A 21,326-nucleotide genomic window follows, 5' to 3' on the forward strand; every position below is an offset into this window, starting at 1 on the left:
GCTCCCCCAGTGGTCTCCTTACTTTAAGCAAATGCTCCTGCATTGCTCTGGGACTAGTCTAATCCTTTTCTCCCTTTTTACATGTTAATGCTCTGATTTACAGCCGCAGTAGCTGGATATAAATAAATAAATAAATAAGCAAGCAAACAAAGAAATTCCTTCTGTTTTCCATTTTGCAGGGTAGCAACGAGGAGGGGGCGGGAGGGGGACTTCTGGGGTGCTGGCTGGGTTCTATTTTGGGATCTGGGTGCTGCTCACACAGGTGTGCTGACTTGGAAAACATTCCCTAGGCTGTGCACATATGATCTGTGTGGTCTTCTATATGCATGCTAGAATTCAAGTAAAAATTCCAGCAACAGAGCGGGCAGTTTTGTGGTGGTGGTGGTGAACAGGGAATGATGAATGGCTCTCTGGCAAGCCTATTATGGGGGGAGTCCCTATGCCAGAAAAGAAGCCACACTCCATTCTTCTAAGATGTCTGGACTCCGAGAGCAAAGGCCTCAAGATGCTTCAGAGTTAAAAATTCCACAGCAGCCCCAAGAAAGGGCTATTCATAAAAAACCTACAGCTGAAAACGAAGGACCACAGGGTCCCAGCCTGAGTCTTTGGACAGACATCTCCTCGACCTCGAAGGCCATTTCAGGAGACCTGGTCCCTCAATCCAGGGAGGGACACTGCACCATCTCCTAGGTCACCCGATCACCCATGCTGACTGAGCAAGTTGGAACTTCTCCGGAACCTTTCACATTTTAAGATTTAAGAGTCAAATCTGTAGACGTTGTATTCTGCTTCCTAACTTAGCAAGGATTTTTAAAATGAATGGATCTCTGCCTTAAATCCCTAAATAGGTAACTTCCAAGGATGGATGTAAATAGGTAAGTGAATTGTCATTAACTGGCATGCCCACCCCTGGAGCGATCCATAAGTCTGAAGTGACTCACTCTTTCCTGGACAGGCCATGTCCTTTCAAATCTCCAAGTATGTGGATATGCTCTTCCTTTCCTTCTCTAGAAAAAAAACCTGTCCCCCCCTATTTTAGGGTATAGCCTAAAGGCCCCTTCTTTGGTGAAGCCTTTCCTGCCCACCCCACGTGGAGCAAAAGCCCTGGCTCCAGGATCTAGAGCATTCTGTACACACGTCTAATAGAATTTACCACTTTGCAACACAATAAGTACTTTGAGTTTTTCCAAGGCAGGCTTTGTTTCTTATTCCCATATTATTTTATTTTATTAAAGATTTTATTTATTTATTTGACACAGAGACAGCCAGTGAGAGACAAGCAGGGGGAGTGGGAGAGGAAGAAGCAGGCTCCCAGCGGAGGAACCTGATGTGGGGCTCGATCCCATAACGCTGGGATCACGCCCTGAGCCGAAGGCGGACACTTAACGACTGCGCCACCCAGGCGCCCCGTCTTATTCCCGTTTTAATCCTTAATGCCTGGTCTAGTCCCTGTTACATAAGACGTGCTCAAAAGCATGTCAGCATGGAGGGGCACTGAGCTAAGTGATCTTGACATCTCACGCATTTATAAAAGAAAATAAACCCCTTCTCCGAATGATTGCTTCTAACAGCTCTCTTTGTAACAGCCCAAAACTGGAAGCGACCAAAATGTCTCTCAGTAGGTGGACGGGGAAGCAGACTGTGGTACATCTACACCAGGAACTACGACTCAGCCCCCAAAAGGAGGAAACTACTGATTCAGGCAACAACGTGGATGGTCTCAAGGGCATTACACTGAGTGAGAAAGGTCAGAGACAGCATGACTCCATTTATATAACATTCTTGAAATTATAAAAGTGTCGAAATGGAGAATAGATTAGTGGTTGCTAAGGGTTAGGGAGGGTGGGGAAGAGAGCGGTGGGCGAGACCATAAAATGGCGGCATGAGGGAGATCTTTGTGGTGATGAAATGGTGTTGTCTTGGTTCCAGTGGGATTGACGCACATCTACACAGAATGGACAGACAGGACGTTTTGATATCCTGATTTTGATAGCGTATGACCATTACGTGAGATGTAACTACCGGAGGAAACTCGGTTAAAGGTACACGGTACCGCTCTTTTTATCTTCGCAACTCCTGTGCATCTATTATCATTTCAAGTAAAAAGTCGTAACATTTCTTTTAAAACCAGTTCTCCAAGGTTCTTTCTATTCTTTGACTGTGTATCCTTCACAATGACCGTACACATTTCCTGATATGTTACAGCTTCAAAATTCTTCCGTGGAGAATAAACTACGCCATTTCAAAAGGACCGCAACTCTATGACGTATGTGCTCTTATCCCCAATTTTAGAGATAAGGAAACTGAGGCTCAGTGCTCGTTGAAGGACACCCAGTTGGTGTGGGGCAAAGCTGGTGCTCCAACCTGACTCGGTACAATTTCCAGAGCCCAGTTTTCTCATCTGCAAAATAGGAGGATTCAGCCAACACAGCCTCTGTGGGTGCATACAGTTCTAACACCGTGTTCTAACCCGTGTACTTTTACGCCCTAGCTGTCCTACTTCCAAGTTAGCATAAAGGTCTGGCAATGCGGCGACTGGACTGCAGGCCAGTGACTGGACCTACAGAGGAGACACACGCATCAGAGGATTCGGTGCTAGGTAGCCGGTGGCATTTGGATGGAGGCATTAGATTCCCCAAATTCCCATCTTCCCAAGACTAAGAATTCTTGAGATGAGAATCCCAGTCGCTCCTGGACTTCCATGTTTCTAGAATATCCCTGAGTCTCTGGTTGACCTCTGCTCCTCTGCTTTGATTTCCCCGACTCCCCATCTCCCGGGCTTTATTCCATCACACCCCACTGACCCTAGTTATTGATACTCTATGCTAAGGAGGTGAGCTGTGAAAATGTCTTACCAGATTAGTGAAGATGTATGTGTAATAGGCCGACACCATCCCTAGTTCAGCTGCCTGCAAAAGGAAGAGAAGGAGATTAGACAGAAAACAAAAACTCACTGGAAGTGAATGAGCAGTGAGGGCTCCAAGGGTCTGCCATTTGTCTGACCCACTACCCTTTGGTTCTCACGCTGCCCTTGACTTTCAGAGGATGGATGGAGAACAGAAACACTGGCCTCTAGAGGGCATCTCCATCACCACTCTGCTCTCCACCCCTGAAGTGACATTCATAGAAGCTGATGTCCTCACGCACGACGCATTCCCATGGATATAACCAGATATTATGGAAACCAAAATGACTTTCAGGGAAATGAAGCAAATAATAAAACAGACGAAAATAATTATCTCCCAAACTATTAGCAATAACAATGGCTACCAAGTACCCAGTATTTAGCATGGGCCAGGCCTGGGGTAAGTCAATGAGGTAGGGTTATATCGTTCCTCCTCCACCCCCCATCTGACAGCTGAAGAATTTTGAAACACCAAAAGGCCTTGTAACTTGCACAAGATCACATGTCTCCTAAGTGGGAAAAGATTAAATTAAAGCCAGGCAGCCTAATTTTAGTCCTTTTAACCTAACTATCCTCTCCCCGGAGGACCATGGTGTTGATGGAAGTACTGACAGCTCTCCTAGGGGCCGAGGCAGAGATAGGAGAGTCTGTGGGTTACAGGCGATTCCCAAATTAATTCAACCCCCATCAAAGGCACATGAGCAAGACTCATAAGAGCCTTTGAATTTGCAGTAATGTAGGAAACAAGTGAATCATTTGCAAACTTTGGTCCTTTATTAGTAGCAAGGAACAAGTTGCCGGTGACATGCCTCACCCTTGATCATAGCACACCCGCGTGTCATCGTCCCACAGTTGGGAGGCTGTGACTTCAGCACAGCCTCCTTTTTGTCTGATCTTTGTAGCTATCACAGATACCCCTCACCAACCTCCCGTCAGTGGGCCCGACTTTGAGCGTGACAGGTGCTACAGAAACCGACAAGCAGATCAGGTAAATAATGAGCCCAGCTCTCCCCAGGGCCCTCATGCCTTCTGACAGGCAGATTTTCATCATGTACCCTGCAGCCCCAGGGCCACCGGGAAACCGCTTTTGTCCTGACTGTTGAGGTGCATGAGGGGAAAACAAGGCCAGGGGTGATTACATTTTCCTCTTATAAAGTGTTTACCTCTCAAGGAGCTCCAATAACTTTGTGAGCATTCTTACAGGAACCCTCTTTGAAGGGCAGTCTGGGGTCCTTCTATTGCCACCATTCCAATGGAAACTGAAGTAGAGAAGGGCTCTAGGCCTGGGGCTTGAGGTCTCCCGTCTTCTTCCAAGCAAAACTACATTTCCTCCTCCACTTCCAAGAGGCTGGCACGGCCTGCCGCCCACCCCCTCCCATCCCCGCATACTCAACACCGTCCATGGAGAAATGCCAGCGCCTGTCACTACTGCCTAGACGGGTGGGAGCCCCGGTTAACCTGGTTACAGGGATGGACTGGGGCCAGGGGGCGGGGAGAGGGCACCGTCAGATGGTTAAGCCCCATTTGTGAAACCTGCTGCCCAAAGATAAAAGACAAGAGAGCCTTGGTTTTTAGGACCCGAATTCTAGGTAAACACGAAGTTTGTTGCTAGAACAGCTGTTCAATAAAGTAGGGGATTACTCTGCAAATCCTTCTGAAATCGAGAGACAGCAGAGTGCTGCCAGGCTCCAGGGCCAGGTTCACACGGGCACGGCGAGTCTCCCAGAAGCTCCGTGTGCTCTCTGCTCACACTGCTTCCCACACTGAGTCCATGCTCCCTGGGGCGCCCCTAAGGCTGTGCTGTTAAGCCTGGCAAGAACAAGCCTGTAGCCTGAGTCCAGGCCTGATGCAGAGCCTCCCTGCTGGGGCACTAGGAAGTCAAATGGGAACGAAGGGAGCCGGTTTCCAAAGCCTCACTGGTCAGTGATGGGCTTGGGGCCAAGGTCACAAGGGCTGAGGCCAACAGGTGGTCTCAGGAAAGCCTGCTACTGTCCACCCAGCAGAACCACTTGCTAATAATTAATAATCATCATTACAGGGAGAGTTTTCTTCAAAAGCACAGCCATTAAAAAAGAAAAAAAAAGTGTTGTTAATGAAAATACCCAGTATTGGCAAGGGTGCTATCAGACACCTATACGCTGCTGGTGGGAGTATAAATTGTTATGGCCTTTTTAAAAGGCAATCTGGCAAATCATATCAAAATCCTTAAAAGCATGAATATCTTTAACTGAGTAATTTCACTTCTGGAAATTTATGCTAAGAAAATATTCATGAATGTGCATAAAGATTTATGTACAAAGATGTGCATCTTGCATTGTTTATTATAGCAAAAGATTGAAAACAACCTGTACCTCCCACAATAAAGGAATGGTTAAATAAATGATGGCATATCCATATGAGAAGAAATGATGCAGCCATTAAAGTATTTATAGACAAATATGTAATGACATAAGCAAAATGCGGGGCATATAATTAAGTGAAAAAAAAAACAGGTTACAGAAGACTATGTGCAAGGTGATAATAATTTGCAAAAGAAACAAATGTGTCTATAAAGGAAGAAAGGATAGACATCAAAACTTCACAGTGGCTGTCTCTGGGTGATGGAATGTCTTTCTTTCCCATGTGTACCTGTAAGCTTTTCTATCATGTCCCAAAGTAAAGGCTTGTAAGAAAGAAAGAAGAAGCTATAATGATTTTTATTTTCCTCTATGTACTTTTCTCTACTTTCCAACATTTCAACAATAGACATATTATTTTTTCAAAAAGAGCCCAACCACATATGCTGGGAGCCATGAACTATTCCTGAGGTTACTATATTATTATTGCTAGAAGGGCTGCCCCCAAAAGGCTTCCACGTGGGGGTTGTTCAGGCAGGCTCCGGCTACGGCAGAGGGCACCGTGCATTCTGTCTGCCCTCTGCAAGGGGCGCTGGGAGGACATTTATCTCCCTCCCTGTCCCTCATTCTTCCCTAGGGACGCCGCAGCCTGTCTCTCTGAGGCCCTGAAACTTAGAAGATCTCTTCCATCTTTGATGACTTCATTGATGATAGGCCCAGACACAAGACAAGAGAAAAAGAGAAAATTTCCATTTGAGTGTGTGTGTGTGTGAGTTGAGTATATGCACCCAGGCAGACGTGGGTTTGGAGCTGTGGAGAATTACTATAGCAACGGACTGAAGGGACAGCCCTCCGTACTCAGAGAACTCATTCAAATCTCTTATTAACTCTGAGACAAAAACTCGCTGGGGAAGGGTGGTGTGGAGAGGGGGAGGGGGAGGAAGAGACAATCATCTGAGTGTCCGCTGGGCTCCTCACAGCTTGGCAGAGGTTAACGAGGAGCCTCGCTCCCCCAGTGGAAGATGGCAGGGTGCGTTTAAATGTGCAATTAGAATGGCATTAGAAGAGGCCAATGTGCCTGGAGGGGCTGGGGGGGGGTTGCTGTGTGAGCCACGGAGAGGCTTGCAAGCAGGGTCCATCTATCTGGAATTGCATTCCTAGCCCAGCCACCAGGCCAGGAGCTGATGCCTGGCGACTCCAAGGCTGCTCGGAAGTTTCCCGCTGCTTTTCCGGCGTGGACTCCCCCCACCCACCACCCCTGCCCTACCACACCTGACTTTCTGATTCAGGGACTGCCACCCTGCCCCTGTATTTGGGGTAGAAGAAGCTGCTGATTGGCTGTCAGAGACAACAGGTACCTGTCCAGCTCTGCTCCTCACCAGCGGGGATTTGGACAAAGCCATTCATCTCCCAGAGTCTCAGTTTCTTCACCTGTCCAGGGAGGACGGGGTACCCGCCCCGTTCAGTCACTGAGAGGATGAGGCTGGGAAGTCACATGGCAGCGCTTCGCAAGCTAGTACACCGTACAGGGGTGACACAGAGGGCTGAGGCTCAGCCATACACACTGACAGGACTGCCTTGGTTGTCCCAACATGGAAATACTTCTATACCCCTCAGCACAGAGCCTCTGCCTCAAGCAGAGTGCCCTGGCCCCTCCTGGAACCACAGACCTTGGTGGGGAGGGTTTTGGCCGGGGGCTGTCCCACTGCCCCTGGAGTTAATACTTGTACAACATCACCCTCCTCTTGCCTTTCCTTTGGGGCGACACCCGAGGCAAGGAGGGAGCAGCGTACCAGCTCACGGGGAGGGAGGAGGGAGAAGGGTGCTCCGCGCCCACCCTGGCCCGGCTCCCACCTTCAGGAGGATGGTGTGGGACATGGAGGCGTTGGCGTGGATGATGATGGTGGCGGTCTTGTCGTCCCGGATCTCCTTGAGGAGGGGGGTGGGGTCCCGGGTGTCATCCAGCATCCGGACCGAGAGTGTGTCCTTGGAGATAAGGAATTGCCGGAGCAGCTTCTCCAGGTTTAAAAGGCCTGGAGGAGAGAGAGGATGAAGCCCCTGAGCGTCCGCAGCACCTCCCTGGGAGACACTGGGGCAACAGCAGGATGAGCGCAGCTCTGGGCCGGAGGCAGGGCCGTGGGACTGGCCCCACTGCTCGTGCTAAGCAGCATTCCCTTAACCTGAGCGAGTTTCTTAACCTCTGTGGGCTTTGGTATTCCCATCTTCAGTAAAAAGAATGTTCCTAAGCCCCAGCGGCCTCCTCCACCTCCCTCAAGAATGCTCTTTTAAAGAGAGATTGAGGTCCCTTGAGTGGGATGACAGGATCCCCACTCCTCCCCACAGCCTCGGGAGCAGCACTGCCCAGCGGCCAAGACCTGGGGTCAGATGCCAGCAGGCCTGGTTTTTGTTTTCCCCCTAACTTGGCCACTTACACACCAAGTGACCTTTTCATGTGGCCAGAGCTCTTGGCCTCAGTTGCCTCATCTGAGAAACGAGAGTAAGAGCACCAAGCCCCCAGGACCGTGTTGACGATTAAATGAAGTAACACGTGAAGTGCTTAGGCCCGAGCCTCGCGCATCGCAAATGCCCATAAATGCTACATCTAGCTCTGCAAGCACGGGCCTTTGTTTTCATTGTGCACGTGGGGGAGCAGTTCCCTCAAGATCACAAGGCCCAGAAAACAGGTCTCACAAAAACCCTTTGAACTCCTCAGAGCATAGTGGCTGCATTAAGACAAGGTATTATTATGATTGTAAGAGGACAGGCTTTCAACTGCACTCCAACGGGCAACAATGCGGGCCCAGAACAAAACAAAACTATGGGATTGTGAGCAAAGGCCTCTCCCCGCCTCCCCCCAGCTAGCTGCTGTCTAGGAGCAGGGGTGGGAGGAAGGTTTCCAGAATGATGTCACTGAGACACAAGGGTCTTAATTCAGTTTTGCTCTGAAAAGGCAGGCCAGGAAGAGGGTGGGGGTGGCGGGTGAGGGGTGGGGTCTCCTGGGAAGAGGTGGTCTCAACTCCAGCGGAAAGGTCCAGACATTTGCTCCCAAAAGCAACGACAAGAGTTATGTTTACTGATTCCTTATTGTGTTCCAGATAATGAGCTAAATATTCCACATGGCTTGTTCTGAGTCCTCACAACAATCCTACAACGCGTGCTAATCCCACACACAGAGGGGAACACGAGGCAGGGAGCTGAGTAGCTCCCTGACGTGGCTCCGCACGCTGGACAGCAAGGGAAGGGTTGGCTTTCTAACCCAAGGACCCCGTGCTCCGGTTCCTGCCCCAGCTACAGGACAGTCACTGCAAGGATGTCATCAGTGACCGCAGACTCCTCCTTGCGCAAGTTCCTCACCGTCCTGACCTTTGAGTGGTGTGGGAAACAAAGGGGGAAGAGAAATTATTAAATTTCCTGACTACCTACCGCCCACTGACAAGTCCTTGAAACAGGCAGAGTGACATTCCTCTAGGGACTCAACTGCCTCGATGTTCACAATTTGTTAAGGGCAAAAGGCAATCCTAGCCTGACCCCCCAACCCCCAGGAGCCTGTAAGTTTCCTTTTACATATAAAAATTCCTTTAGAAATTTCCTTTATCTCTAAACCCCCAAGATACATGTTGGCAGTCATCCCCCAAGCATATGGCCCACCGATCTACATCTGAAGGGTCTCATGACTAAGGTTTTATTAGACGGTAATAAATGACCTTTTCCCAACAATAGCCAGCCCCCTCTAGGTCCTGGAAACCTTGCTCCCAAGTTCCTTAGAGACTTACGCTATCCCTAACCACCTCCTAACTTGAAAGTATATAACGGGCCACTCCTCATGACCCCAGTGCCGCTCTTTCTGCCCGTGGGTCCTGTCCCCGTGCTTTATTAAAACTACCTTTTTGCACCAAAGACTCTCAAGAATTCTTTCTTGGTCACTGGCTTTGAACCCTACATCTTTCCTACATCACTGAGGCTGGAAAGGTGAGAGAGAGGGCTCTGAAGGGCATTGCAGACACCTCCCTCAATTTGTAGAGATGCCAAGACTTGCCTCGTCATGCAGGGATGCAGCTGGGACCAGGGTTCCCACTTTCTCATCTCCAGCCAGCTCTCTTCCCATGAGACCAGAGGCCTCTCAGGACTCAACCAGCAGGGGCCGTAGGCACAGAACCTCGGAGGGGCCTACGGGCATGCATCTCTGGTCTTGGGGAGGAAAACCCACACTGGCTGTGTTTTCTAACAAGGGAAAGGTAGCAGGGTGGAGGCCAAGGGCCTGGCATGATAAAGACAGGAGCTCTGGGAAGGTCGTGCCAACCCCCATTCTCCGGTCATGGGTCTCAACAAGGCCGTCCAGGGAGCTGGCGGCTGCAGCCAGGAAGGGAAAGCCCTGGAAGGGGCTTTCATTCAAGAGGCTTCAGAGCTGACTGGCCTCTCCTTCCTTCCCCCGCTGGGCCTCAAAGGAGACTTTGAAAACTCGCCCCTCTGTTTGTGCCCCTGCGGTCCCTCACCACCGGCCCCATCAGGAAGGGCACTGATGCTGTTGGGGTACTTCCTGCCAACCCTGACTTACAGAAGATCTGGATTCAAGCTCAGGGTCAGCCTTCCCCAGATGTGTGACCTTGAGAAGTCACCTAACCTCTTGGAGGCTCTATTTTTCAATCCTTAAAATGGGTATAACTCAGGGAGATGCTATGTGGAAGCATGTTGGGAACTGGAAAGTCTGGTTTCAGCATTCCTTCTCCTGCATTTACTCATCCCCACAACAGCTCAAAGGACAGGTGTGGCTTGCCGAGGCAGAACAAAAAAGGGACCAAAGTACAAGTCTGTTCAACTGACACTGTGTGCACCCTAAGCACCAGGCCCTGGGCCGCCAAGACATCAGCAGAGAAAGTGGATCAGATAAAGACCCTCCCCTCTGGGAGCTTAGAGGGTAGGACTTGCAATTAAGCCTACAACAAAGTTCAAATGAAACTCTTGTTTGATGGCCTAAATTATTTTGTTTGATGGCCTGGGTTTTCATGAACGCAGCCTCATTTAGGTCCATAGGTAAAAGGAGAGAATGTTCACAATGTCCTCCTCAGAGGAGATGTAAAAAGCAAAATCCGACTTGCACAAAGGTCAGAGCACCTGACCCGTAGACACTGTGAGAAGGTCAGGGGAGGTCACAGAGCTGGCATTCCCTGTCTTTGGCTCAAGAAAAGGTCTGCCAGAGCATGCTATGGGGGAGGGAGCATGCAGCTGGAGGGGCAAGGGAGGGGTGGCCGAGGACAATGTCACGGGGAGAGTCGCTAGAGCCTGGCTGGGAAAGAGGCCAAATCCCCTGGGATCCCTCAGAGGGGCAGCGAAGTTCAGTGGGATGGGACAGGGAAGCTTGGAAGATGGCAGAAGGATTAGGCACAGCGTGGAGATACCCGGCCAAGGCAGCCCAGGAACCATTCATCCCTTTAAAATTGGCAGGTGCCCTGAGCTCCCAGGGAAGAGCCTCCCAGATGTCACATAAATTGGGGCCCCTGCTCCAATCAATGCCCAGTGTACCCCACTTGACTGCCCTGTGGAGTGCTCTGCTGCCCTTTAAACAAGGAATCAGCACGTTACCCAGCATATTCTCTGTGTGTGCTGAAAGGCAGGGGGGATGGGGAGGGAAGGAGGGCAGCGAGTCCTCGGGGCGGGGGAGTCTGTATCCCACCCAGGATCTCCTATCAGTCACTCCTTTCCCAGCCCGGACAGCACCTGGAGCAGCAATCAGAGCACAGGGTGGCAGGTGCATCCCCAGGTGAGTCCCAGCTCTGGCAATACTGGGATTGGCTCGCGGGGGCGACTCCGTCCACCCCTCTGCACCTCAGGGACCTTGTCTGTAAAGTAAGGACAACTACTGCCTTACACGGTTAGTATGAGGAAGTCAAGTAAGCAGGACAGCGTCAGTGTCCTAGAAGATGCTTCACAAAGCTGGTTTCCGTTCACCCTTCCCCCACCCACTCACATCCTAACGGTCCTTCACCCATCTCCTCTTCTTACTGGGCTTATTATCCAATCCACAAAATATAGTCCTTGGTTCTAAACCATGCAAAATACTTGGTGGCATATATAGGAAATACATAAACACAAAGTATTTCACGGTGTTGGGTAGGAATTCCCACTTCAAACTCTTCTGTACATGCCCAGTGCGAGGCAGGGTGCGCAGCGCTTGCTGGAGGCTGAACTAGACACTGAGGCTGCGGGGGGAAGAGCGAGACCCTACATCCTAACAGAGCAGGGGAGCAGCAGTGCCAGGTGGGGAATGGACACCATACTACTTGAGGAGAAGCTGAAAGAAGGGAGTGCCTAGCTTGAGGAAGAATGGGAAGGGCCGTCATGAGACGGACTTGCTCTTGGCAGCCTCAAGGACTACGCCCCAGAACAAAGGGTGGATGCAGGTCACAGGGAGACAGACTTAGCTCTGTTCAAGCTGTTTAAAGATGCCGTGGTAGTGAGATCCCTGTCACTGGAGATAGTTAAGGAAAGACTGAAGTCCCTCTTGCTGACTGTCAGAGAGTGAATTAAACCAGTGCATGGAAAGTTGGACAGAAGAACACTGATGTTTTCCCAGCCCAGGGATTCTCTAGTTCTATGCATCAGAAGGGATCCTTCTTTACGCTAGGCAGTGGAAGGACTTTGCAGAAGGGAAAGTGTGGTTTAGCGACGTCAGGAACATCAGGAGTTTCTGCGTGCAGTGTAGAATTTTCCAAACGTCATTCTCCTCACCTCTGTTTAATGGAACTAGGGGATTTACGGAAGGCAGCTGCCACCAGAGGGGTTAAAAGCTGCTCTCTTCCCAGCTTCCCCTCTGCCACCACCCCAGTCCTCTCCTGTGGGGCCCTGGGCCCAGCAGCAGGTCTGCCTGCCAAGTCCAAGGCTGAGAGGGACCTGGGGAACCTATTAGTCTCGCTCAGGATGCAACGGGATGGATCGATGAGAGCCTCAGCAGGCCGGCTGTTCTGGGAAGCAGGAGGGAGGCTGGCTTCTGCAACTGGAAGCAGGGGGCCAGGCAGGGAGGGAGGAGAACGGAGAAGCCGTGAAAGGCACAGCCGGGGTTGGACAGGGCCGTAGGACAAGGACACAAATACCTAAGTGATGGGTCTGCGGCGGACACAGAGGACCCTTGTATTAAAAAATAAGAATAAACACCCATCTCAACTGGCCTCCATCCCTCTCCACTGGCTGATTCCCTTGGCTGCGGGCTCTGGTTCTGGAAAATGCTAATACTCCAGGGAGGGATGGCACTTTTAAATCTTGCGGGGAGGCAAGGATGTAATACTGACCTCGGGGGAACGTGGCGAGGATTTAGGGGAATGACATGGTTTTTCCTGGTGCCCACACTGCCCTACACCTGGTAAGGCTTCATTTCCCTTCCCCCTGCCAGGCCGCATGCCTCAGGGTGTGTGGTTTTCAGATCTTTTCCATGAGCAGATTTTGATGGGGAGATGGGAATGAGAGTCCAAGGAGTGGTCAGAGGGGAAGGGGCACAGAGCAAGTTCAAGTGCTTGAACGATGCATTGCACCTGCTTCTTGGTTCTGTCTCATCCCATTGCTGGGCTTGGCCCCAGGAACAGATAGGGGAGGCGGGACCACAGGAGGCAGGGGAGGAGACAGAGAGGGGATGGCGGAGAGGGTGAGGCTTCCTGCTCTTGGGAGGACCGTGTGCTTGGCCCTGCAGGCTGTCCTCTTTTCTGACGGCAAGTGTGGCCATGGGAAGAACCTGGCCCCTGCACTCCCATCACGTCCTAACTTCAGGGTGTGTTTCCAGCTTGGGCCTGAGCTAGTGGGGCTCAGCAGGCATCCCTGCCCTGAGCAGTCTTCAATGCTTTCTCAGCTCCTTCACGTACAGTGATTTATCTCCCACCCAAGGGCTCTGGGAGGGCAGGTGCTCCTGGGTGGGAGAGGTGCAGTGACAGATCATAGAGCTAGAAAACCCACGACAGGCCAAGACCCAAACCAGGTCTCCTGGTCCCGAATTCCAGCCTCTGATTCCCCAGTTAAGTTGGCATGGCAAGGCCTCAACTCAGCCATAAAATAGGAAAAAATGATCCCTTCCTTCTGTCTGTCCCACAGTGTTCAGAGCAGCAGGGAAAGGAGGTAACAAGAACCACATATGTTGAAAATAGACTTAGTCTCTCTTTTCCTCATGCAGATAATAGGAATGTTTATAGAGTCCATCTTATTGTGAGGTTTAAATGGGATAATTTCAAAAGCCTCAGCAGAGTGTTAGGCACATAGTGAGTGGTCAATAAATGGTTAATTTTGTATTGCTCGGAGCATAAGGCCTTGCACAACGTGTGCCTCCTGGGGCTGGTATCGGGAAGGTCCGCTAGTGTCTCACTATTTTCACAAGGGGCTCTGAGTATCACCCCTACTCTCCCATCCCCCACTCCCTGCTGCCACAACCAGGATCGCAGGATAAAGTAAGTCAATGTTTATTATGTTCTGGGCCCAGATACCTTCCACCCAAATGCCCTGAAAAGCAATATTATTCCCACTTTACGCAGAGGGGAACTAAGGCTCAGAGAGGTACAGTGATCTGCTAGACATCACACAGCTCGTGAGCGGTGGAGCAGCTTGGTTGGACCCCAAAGGCGGTTCTCTTTTTACTGTGCCATTCTGCACTTCTCTCCAGCTATACTTCCTTCCAGGATCAGAGTCTGTTCTTCTCCAACAACCTGGACAGAATTTAGCAGACACAGGGACGGTGTAAGGACAGAGCTGAACTCTGGTCACTCTGCTCCAGGTCCTGACCTGGCATTGTTCAAAAGTGATCCAAGGAGGGGGCGCCTTGGTGGCACAGTGGTTAAGCGTCTGCCTTCGGCTCAGGGCGTGATCCCGGCGTGATGGGATCGAGCCCCACATCAGGCTCTTCTGCTATGAGCCTGCTTCTTCCTCTCCCACTCCCCCTGCTTGTGTTCCCTCTCGCTGGCTGTCTCTGTCTCTGTCGAATAAATAAATAAAATCTTAAAAAAAAAAAAAAGTGATCCAAGGAAGGAAGGAAAGAAAAGCACACATGTGCCTCTCGTTATCTAAGTGTGGACACTGTGTCACACTCTCTGTGTATCTCGTCCTATTTAATCCCCTCGGCCATCCTGCAAGGGAGGCATCATCGTTCCCACTTTATAGACAAGACAACAGGAAGCAGGACAGTACCTAAGTTACTATCCCAAGGTCACACAGGCGGTAAGCAGATGGCAGAAGGACGAATAGCCACAAAAGGACATTAAAATACTTAGAAAGAAACACCAAAGCAAACATAAAAAAAATAGGATTTGAGTTTGCACAAAGATACCAGGAAAATACCCAGCAGGTTGTGCTTAATGGCCACAAGAAATTGAAGGCATTGGGTCCATCCTGAGAGTCTCAAAAGGTAACCTCGTGGCAAGGCTGAGTGATCTCCCAAAGGGGCTCAGGGGCCACGGTGGGGAACCCCGACTCTCCTTGGAAGCCCCCAAATGGCCGAGTCCCCTATGCCCGATGGTGATGACTCATACAGCATGCTTAGACCCCTCACCACATCTCCCTCCGCCCCCCAGCCTCATTAGAACTAGGCACTTGCAGATGTCCTGATTTTTCTTCCCATTAAAGAAAACTAATGTAAAACACAATACAACTCTACTTGGTCCAAAACCTGCTTATTAAAACTCTACTTTTGGAAAGAAAGGAAAAAACGGGGTATGATTCCCCGTGGCATGGTCTCCGTTATGCCTAATTTTGATGGCTGGAAAATAGAATTAGATGCCTGTTTCTAATTCAACGTGCGGCATCTCTTGGTCCTGCATTAATAAGGAAGATGGAAGCGTGTCTCCTCCCCAGCTCTGAGCTGCATTTCCCTTCAGTCCCTGATTTCTTCATCCTTTGATTAGATTTTAATCCTCTTTGCCCTTGAACTTCTCCTGCTCTGCCCTACCTTCCTTCCCTGGGCCCTGGTAGGTGGGGCCGGAGTCACTGGCAGGCTCCGTGCATGAGTTCTTCAAGAAGAACTGTGGTTCTTCATCGACTGTGGTTGATGAGTCCCACCTGGGCTGTGCCCTGGCCCCTGTGGCTCTCGGGCAGGCTCATCCCCTTCAGGACCGTATCTGTGCTCAGCCATCCTGCACCCTGCTCGAGGGAGCAAGGGGACACACTGCTCCAGAGAGATCTCTGCCCTTCAAAGGACACCGGGCCTGCCAGGCAGAGCCTGCCCTGAGCCGCGGTTCGGAGGTTGTCTGTGCGGACTAGGACGGTGGGAGGGGTTGTGCAGGAGGAAATCCTGAGTCAAAGGATCCAAGTTAGAGTCTTGGTTTGCCATGTACCAGCTGTGTGACCTCAAGCAAGAGAAAAAACTCTGTTTTCTTGGCTCTAAAATGACTAGGAAGGAAGGAGATAAAATGGCAAAATGTATGGGAAAGTGCTTTGCCATCTGCAAGGAATTGCATGAATGTCAAGGAAGGTCATGATTCGAAGGGAAAGAGCCCTGTCCTAGGAGGCAACAGAATCTGGCAGAGAGCTCCGTGTGCAGTAGGTGCTCAGCAAACAGTTGAAGCAGAGAGAGCAGGGCTCACGTTACGAGCAAGAGGGACTGTGGCTAGACATAAGAAAGAACTTCCCATCAGGTTGGTGAGACACTGGACCCCGCACTGAGGAAGGCAGCAAGAGAACCTTCACTGGGAGAGATTTACAGCCTATCTTCTGTCTCTTAACATTCCCGCCGTACACATGGGGTGCACCAGTTGAATCCTGCCTGAGTGGGCAGGTGGCAGAAATTTCCAGAAGGAGAATCCTTGGTTTGGTCCCACCATACAGTGGTCTGATATCACAGGAGGACGACCACCTGCTGGAATGCCATGTTCCCCAACTCCGTTCTATTGAACACTAGCATCCTGTGGGCTTTTCGATCAGCATCCTTTAGGGACTTCTGGTCAATCCTACTTGGAAGAGATGAGGTAAATGGTTGTTTTGGCCTCAGGACAGCTTGGCGTATCCATGCTAATGTGTGCTGTGAATCTCCACGAGGGCGAAGCAGAGTGAAGTGTTTATCCAAACACGTCTCCCTTTTTATTGTTTATTTCGGCCACAAAACACTTAACATCTACAGCAGTGCCATCCAGTAGGACTCTCTCTGATGATGGAAATGTTCCGCGTCTGCACTGCCTGCGGGGCGCCAGTGAGACCGAGGAACTGGATTTCGAGTTTGATTCAACTTTGACCTGGGGAATTCCGATATCTCCGAAGCCACTGGGTCATGGTAATAATTAAATAAACTATATAAAAAGTACACACAGTTGAAGCTCAGTTATTGTTTCTTGGGTAGCACCGAGTAAATCTTCAATCTGTGTTTATGCAAATTCATGAATTGAATGCACATCACAGGGAAACAGGTGGGTGCGGTTTTGACCCTTGGCTGGGAGGGGGCTGTTGTTTAGAGATGCTGTAGGGATTCCAGGGCAGAGCAACTGTGCAGAGCAGTTCTGAACAGGAGCCCTGATGGAGAGGACGTCGGCCAGCAGAGCCCACCCGGACCTGCAGGCGAGCTGCACAGGACACAGATGCCTGGGGCTCGGGCACAGGGCCCCAGGGGCAGGCAGGGCCCAGCATCTGCCTGCCCACATGTGGGTGCCCAGCTGTCACTGGGAGCACACAGGTGTACAGACTTGCTAGAAAGTGCTGGCTCAAATTAGCTCAATCTCCATAAACACCAAATTTACGTTACAAATTGTCTGAGCGTCAGAGAAACTGTATTTCTAAAACCTGCATTTGCAAAAAAAATACTTTATCAGGAATTGCCCTTGGACGTTGTTCCATCAGCAAAACCCGCTCTCCAGGGGAAGAAGCTCTTCAACCCATCAAGTACAAAATGCATCCAATTTTATATTTTCCCTCTCTCTCTCTTTTTGTAGCTCCTTCACAATGAGGCTGAAAATGTGGGAATTGAGTTTGCAGATGCAAAAAGGCTTGGAGGTTGGCCAGTCTCCCTGTAACCCAGTTCTCTCTGTTCCGCCCATGCCTGGCAAAGGGTGTTCCTGGACTGCTCTCTCTCTCTCTCTCTCTCTCTCTCTCGATCTCTCTCTCTCTCTCTCTCTCACACGCACACGCACGGGCACAGGCAAACAGCCAAGGACACACACGGGAATGACCAAAGTTGCTGATCATCACCCCCACCGTCTGAGAGAGCCCTCCCCTTCCTGGCAGCTCTACAGCCAAGGGCAGAGCCACCGGGGTGAAATCCACAAGCCAGCCGGACCGCGTGGGCCATGGGCCGTGGGGCGGAGCTGCGGGGGGAAAGCTTACATTCTGCTTTGGCACAGATGAGGCAGGCGGTAGTGCAGTTGAAGAAGTTCAGGACCCCAGCAACGGCCACGCTGACGTCCGTGTTGCTGGGGTGGAGGTTCAGCGTTGTGAATCGCTGGAACTGGAACTTGATAAACTCCTCGGGGGCCACTTTGAAATGAGGGACCTGGGAGGAGGAGTAAAAACAGGCGGCAGGGAGGATCCTGAATGAGTGCAAAGGAAAGCAGGGATGAGGGAGGTGAGGCCGTGGACGGCGGATTCTTCTAGGTAAGGCCTCTGCCACACTCCGGTGGAGACGGAGCTGGCGGGACTCAGGGCACCCACGCCCCGAGGAGGAAGACAAGATGACGTCCTGGACGCTGCTCAAAATAGAAACACCCGGGACGAGAACCCCCCCGGCCAGGAGCTGTAAAAACGTACTGTGGACCTTGGCACTGGGGTCTGTGGCCCCAAGGGGGCAAAATCATAGGTCTTTATTCTCAGAGCAACTGCCCGCTGCTAGGCAGCGAGACAAAAGGCTCTCGGAGCCATAATCCTTATGATATTTTATTGGTCGTGAATAAATCAGAGCAGAGGCAGTAGAAAGAGAAAAACACCGCCCTGGGGACTAACAAAGGGGCCCCATCAGCCAGCCTGGCCGACAAGTGTACAAACCCGCTCCCAACAAACTTCCTATGTGACAGCCTGGGATGGGTTCCTCCGCAGACATACACACACGGAGCGGGGAGCGCCCCAGGCTGAGAAGCCATCCAGACACAGCCAGGTAAATAAAAGCGTGCTCTGGCTTCATTAGGACCGTGTCAGCTTCCCTCTGTGTCTGTTACTGACATTTCCGGGAGGCACTGCCCCTGCCTCCTGCCTCTCTTCTCCCGGGAAGAGAGAGTAACAGGCTCTGATGCTGCTCTATTGGCGGCTTAGGCTGTTGGGAAGGTAATGGGAAAGTTAAAGTGTAATAAGCTGCCATCCACCTTGATTTCATTTTGTCACCCTCATTCCTGGTACCTGAGCCACAGGAGCTACTTGGTGCCTCTCCTAGAGAGGGACTCGGGAAACCCCCACTCTTGTCCTCCCCTAGAACCCGCGTGCTACGGGAGGGCCACGCCACAGCCAGCATGGCTTTGGAATGGTGTTAAAGCAAGTAAGACCGAGGGTAGAGAGCAGGAAGAACTTCCTGGTGGTGAGTTCATTGGCTCCGAGAGTGGGTTATTTCGAAATGACTGCAGCAATTTTCTTAGCCGGGGCTGGCCCAGAGTCTGGGAGGATGTTGAGATGGTGTCTGTAGGATTCTGCCACTTTGTCTTTTTAAGATTCTAGGAGAGGTCAGCCAGAGACCAGAGCACCTCTGAGGGAGGAGGGGAGGGAAAGACTTAGCAGGAACTAGGGAGAAAATTCCTGAATTCAATTAGGATTAGCCCTCGAACCAGAGAGAGAGGGGCAACCAGTATCTTCCAGCAGAGACTGAAAAATGCAGACCTGGAGAGAGCCTGGTGAGTTATGGGAGAAGACTCAGAAGAGGGAGGTTGATCTAAGCAGTGTCATAAAGGGTCTTCCTTCCCAGCTTGTATTTTGCACCCCATACAATCTTCTAAAAAGAATAACAAATGCACCTTGAAAGGAAACACAGTTCACAAAGGGGCAAGATGGAGGCCAGGGCCAGGCAGGGGCAGGGTGGGCAAGGTGGCCAGGCTGGCTGGCTTATACATTTGAGCATTTCTGACCCAGGCCCACCGTGTGTGGCCATCCAGCCAATAGGCTGTTGGGAAGGTTCCAGCTAACTTACCCCAACAGAATGCACCCTTAGAAATACCCTTCAAACCACAGACCCTAGACATGGATCAGGAAAGATACTCAGGAAAATGAAGGACAAGTGGGTTTTACAGGTCATAGACTTGGGTTTGTCTCTAGGTTGTCCTGTGTGATTTGGGGCCAACTGCTTAATCTGTCTATGCTTCCTTAGGACGGAGACAACAATGGGTGCTTCGTGAATCTCTGGGAGGATAGAAAGAGAGCCTGTATATGAAGGATATAATAGCTTAGGACCTAACATGGCGTAACTGTTCCAGCAATGCCTTATCTCCTTCCCTTCCCCCTTTCTCCCCAAATCTAGGGGCTCCCGAAAAAGCCCTTGAAGCAGGTCGTGCAGGGAGCGTGGGATGAGGGGCCCCTCCAGGGAGTGGAGTTGGTGGGAAGTCTCCAGCACAGCCCGCCATCTTGAAGGCTGCTGGAGCCAGCTGCTCTGATGGGCCCAGGCAGGGAAGGCCCAGGCCCATCCCGCTGAGTGTCTCTCTAGGACTAAGATCAATCCATAATAGATTTGCAATTGCAAATGCATCCCAGCAAGACACTGTGGAGGTGTGTGAGGAAGGAGAGGTGAGGCAGAAGGCAGCCAGCCACTGGGCTACGGAGCGGTTCCGCAGCATTTAAAGGAATGAACTCCTTGGTGAGAACTCCATTTCTTTTCCCTGGAGCGGAGGGGCGTCAGTGTGAGCCAGTTCAGCCTCATAAAATATGAAAAGAAATGCATAATCTGAGTGGAGAGGAAAGGTTACTCTGGAAGGGACATGACCAGACAAAGAAGGGCTAAGCGGCTGGCCGTTCTCTGGGCAGCACGACCTGGCTGGCTGGTAATGGCACAGGGGTCAGAGTGGCAGGGTCGGGGGGATGGTTGTAAATCAGGGTCTCTGCCTCTGGCCTGAAATGCCAAACAGCGTTAAGGGAAACATGTCAGCTGAGATAACATATCCACTGAAGCCCTGCAGGAGGTCATTCTAGAGTGGGGGTTGGGAGATGACTGTAAGAAACAGTGAGGCAGTGTGATGGGGGGCCGGGAGGGAGGAGAAAAGAGGAAATGGGGAGCTGACGTCTTGGCAACCTCACTTGGTGAAGATCCCAGCGACTGCTGGAATAACAGCCTGCCACAGATCGGAGCTGCTACTTGGAGTATGGCAAGAAAAATTTAAATTAAACATCAGCTCTAACTTTCTGGGGCCAAGGTCTATGAGATGGGGGTGGATGGAGGGGATGCAGTGGGGGCAGAAGCGCCTTTTTTGGCCTGCGATGGGTCAAGAGTCATCTTTCAGGACACCTGGGGGGGGGGGGTAGGGATGGGGAGCTGTCAGCAGACACCTGGCCTGGGGCAAAAAGGCTCAGGGGGCTTAGCCTACAGGGCAGTGGCCCAGCCCTGGGGGAGCAGGACCAACCGCGGGACTGGGGTAGGGCTGCCCAGCACTTTGAAGTGCAGGTCACATGCTGAGAGTGGGTTCATGAAATTGGGAAGATAACTCTTCCGCCCCAAGCATCAGGGACTCAAGCCTACTGATTAGCATCGAGGGGGAAGGTTCCAGAGGGTGTGGGGTAGGGACAGCTTACTGAGAGGTGTCTGCCCTGCAGTGGGTGTTCTCCTATTTCCAGAATCGGATCCTCCCAAAGCTGACATTTCCGGAAGGATGAGCCTCCAGGCCCCAGGACAGGTGCAAGCTTGATCTCTCCTTCCCCTGTCCCTCTGCTCTGCCCCCTCCCTGGCTCCTGACCTTGTGCCCCCTGCCACCAAGCTCCATCTGTTCTCAAAGGACCTGGCTAGAAGGCCCTTGAGGCCAGAGAGAGGCCAAGGGGCTACTTTGCCACTGTTTCCCAAGGATTTTTGTGAAGGGAAAGACGGATAGATTCTAGGAGAAGCTAGGAAGGATGCCAGCAATGAGCTTAACACCAAACACACTTTTGAGTTTGTTTTCTCCCGGGGAAGAAGAAGGAGAGAGCTGATGGAACAGGGAGTGGGCTATTACTCAGAAACTCATCCCCGACCGTCTTTATCC

General features: G+C 51.2%; 1 protein-coding gene across 1 annotated transcript in view; it reads right to left on the bottom strand.

Moving 5' to 3' along the window:
* The window catches only part of GRIK4 (glutamate ionotropic receptor kainate type subunit 4), a 197,302-nt gene that overhangs the window by 140,708 nt on the left and 35,268 nt on the right, over positions 1–21,326 (bottom strand). Inside the window, exons 4-6 of the mRNA XM_040631118.1 lie at positions 17,515–17,680; positions 7,096–7,274; positions 2,856–2,909 (exon numbers count right to left, since the gene is read on the bottom strand). Of these exons, the coding sequence (XP_040487052.1) occupies positions 2,856–2,909; positions 7,096–7,274; positions 17,515–17,680 (399 nt within the window). The remainder of the gene's footprint in view (positions 1–2,855; positions 2,910–7,095; positions 7,275–17,514; positions 17,681–21,326) is intronic.

The sequence above is a fragment of the Ursus maritimus genome, unplaced genomic scaffold (assembly GCF_017311325.1).
Source record: "Ursus maritimus isolate PB19 unplaced genomic scaffold, ASM1731132v1 scaffold_16, whole genome shotgun sequence".
Lineage (NCBI taxonomy): Eukaryota > Metazoa > Chordata > Mammalia > Carnivora > Ursidae > Ursus > Ursus maritimus.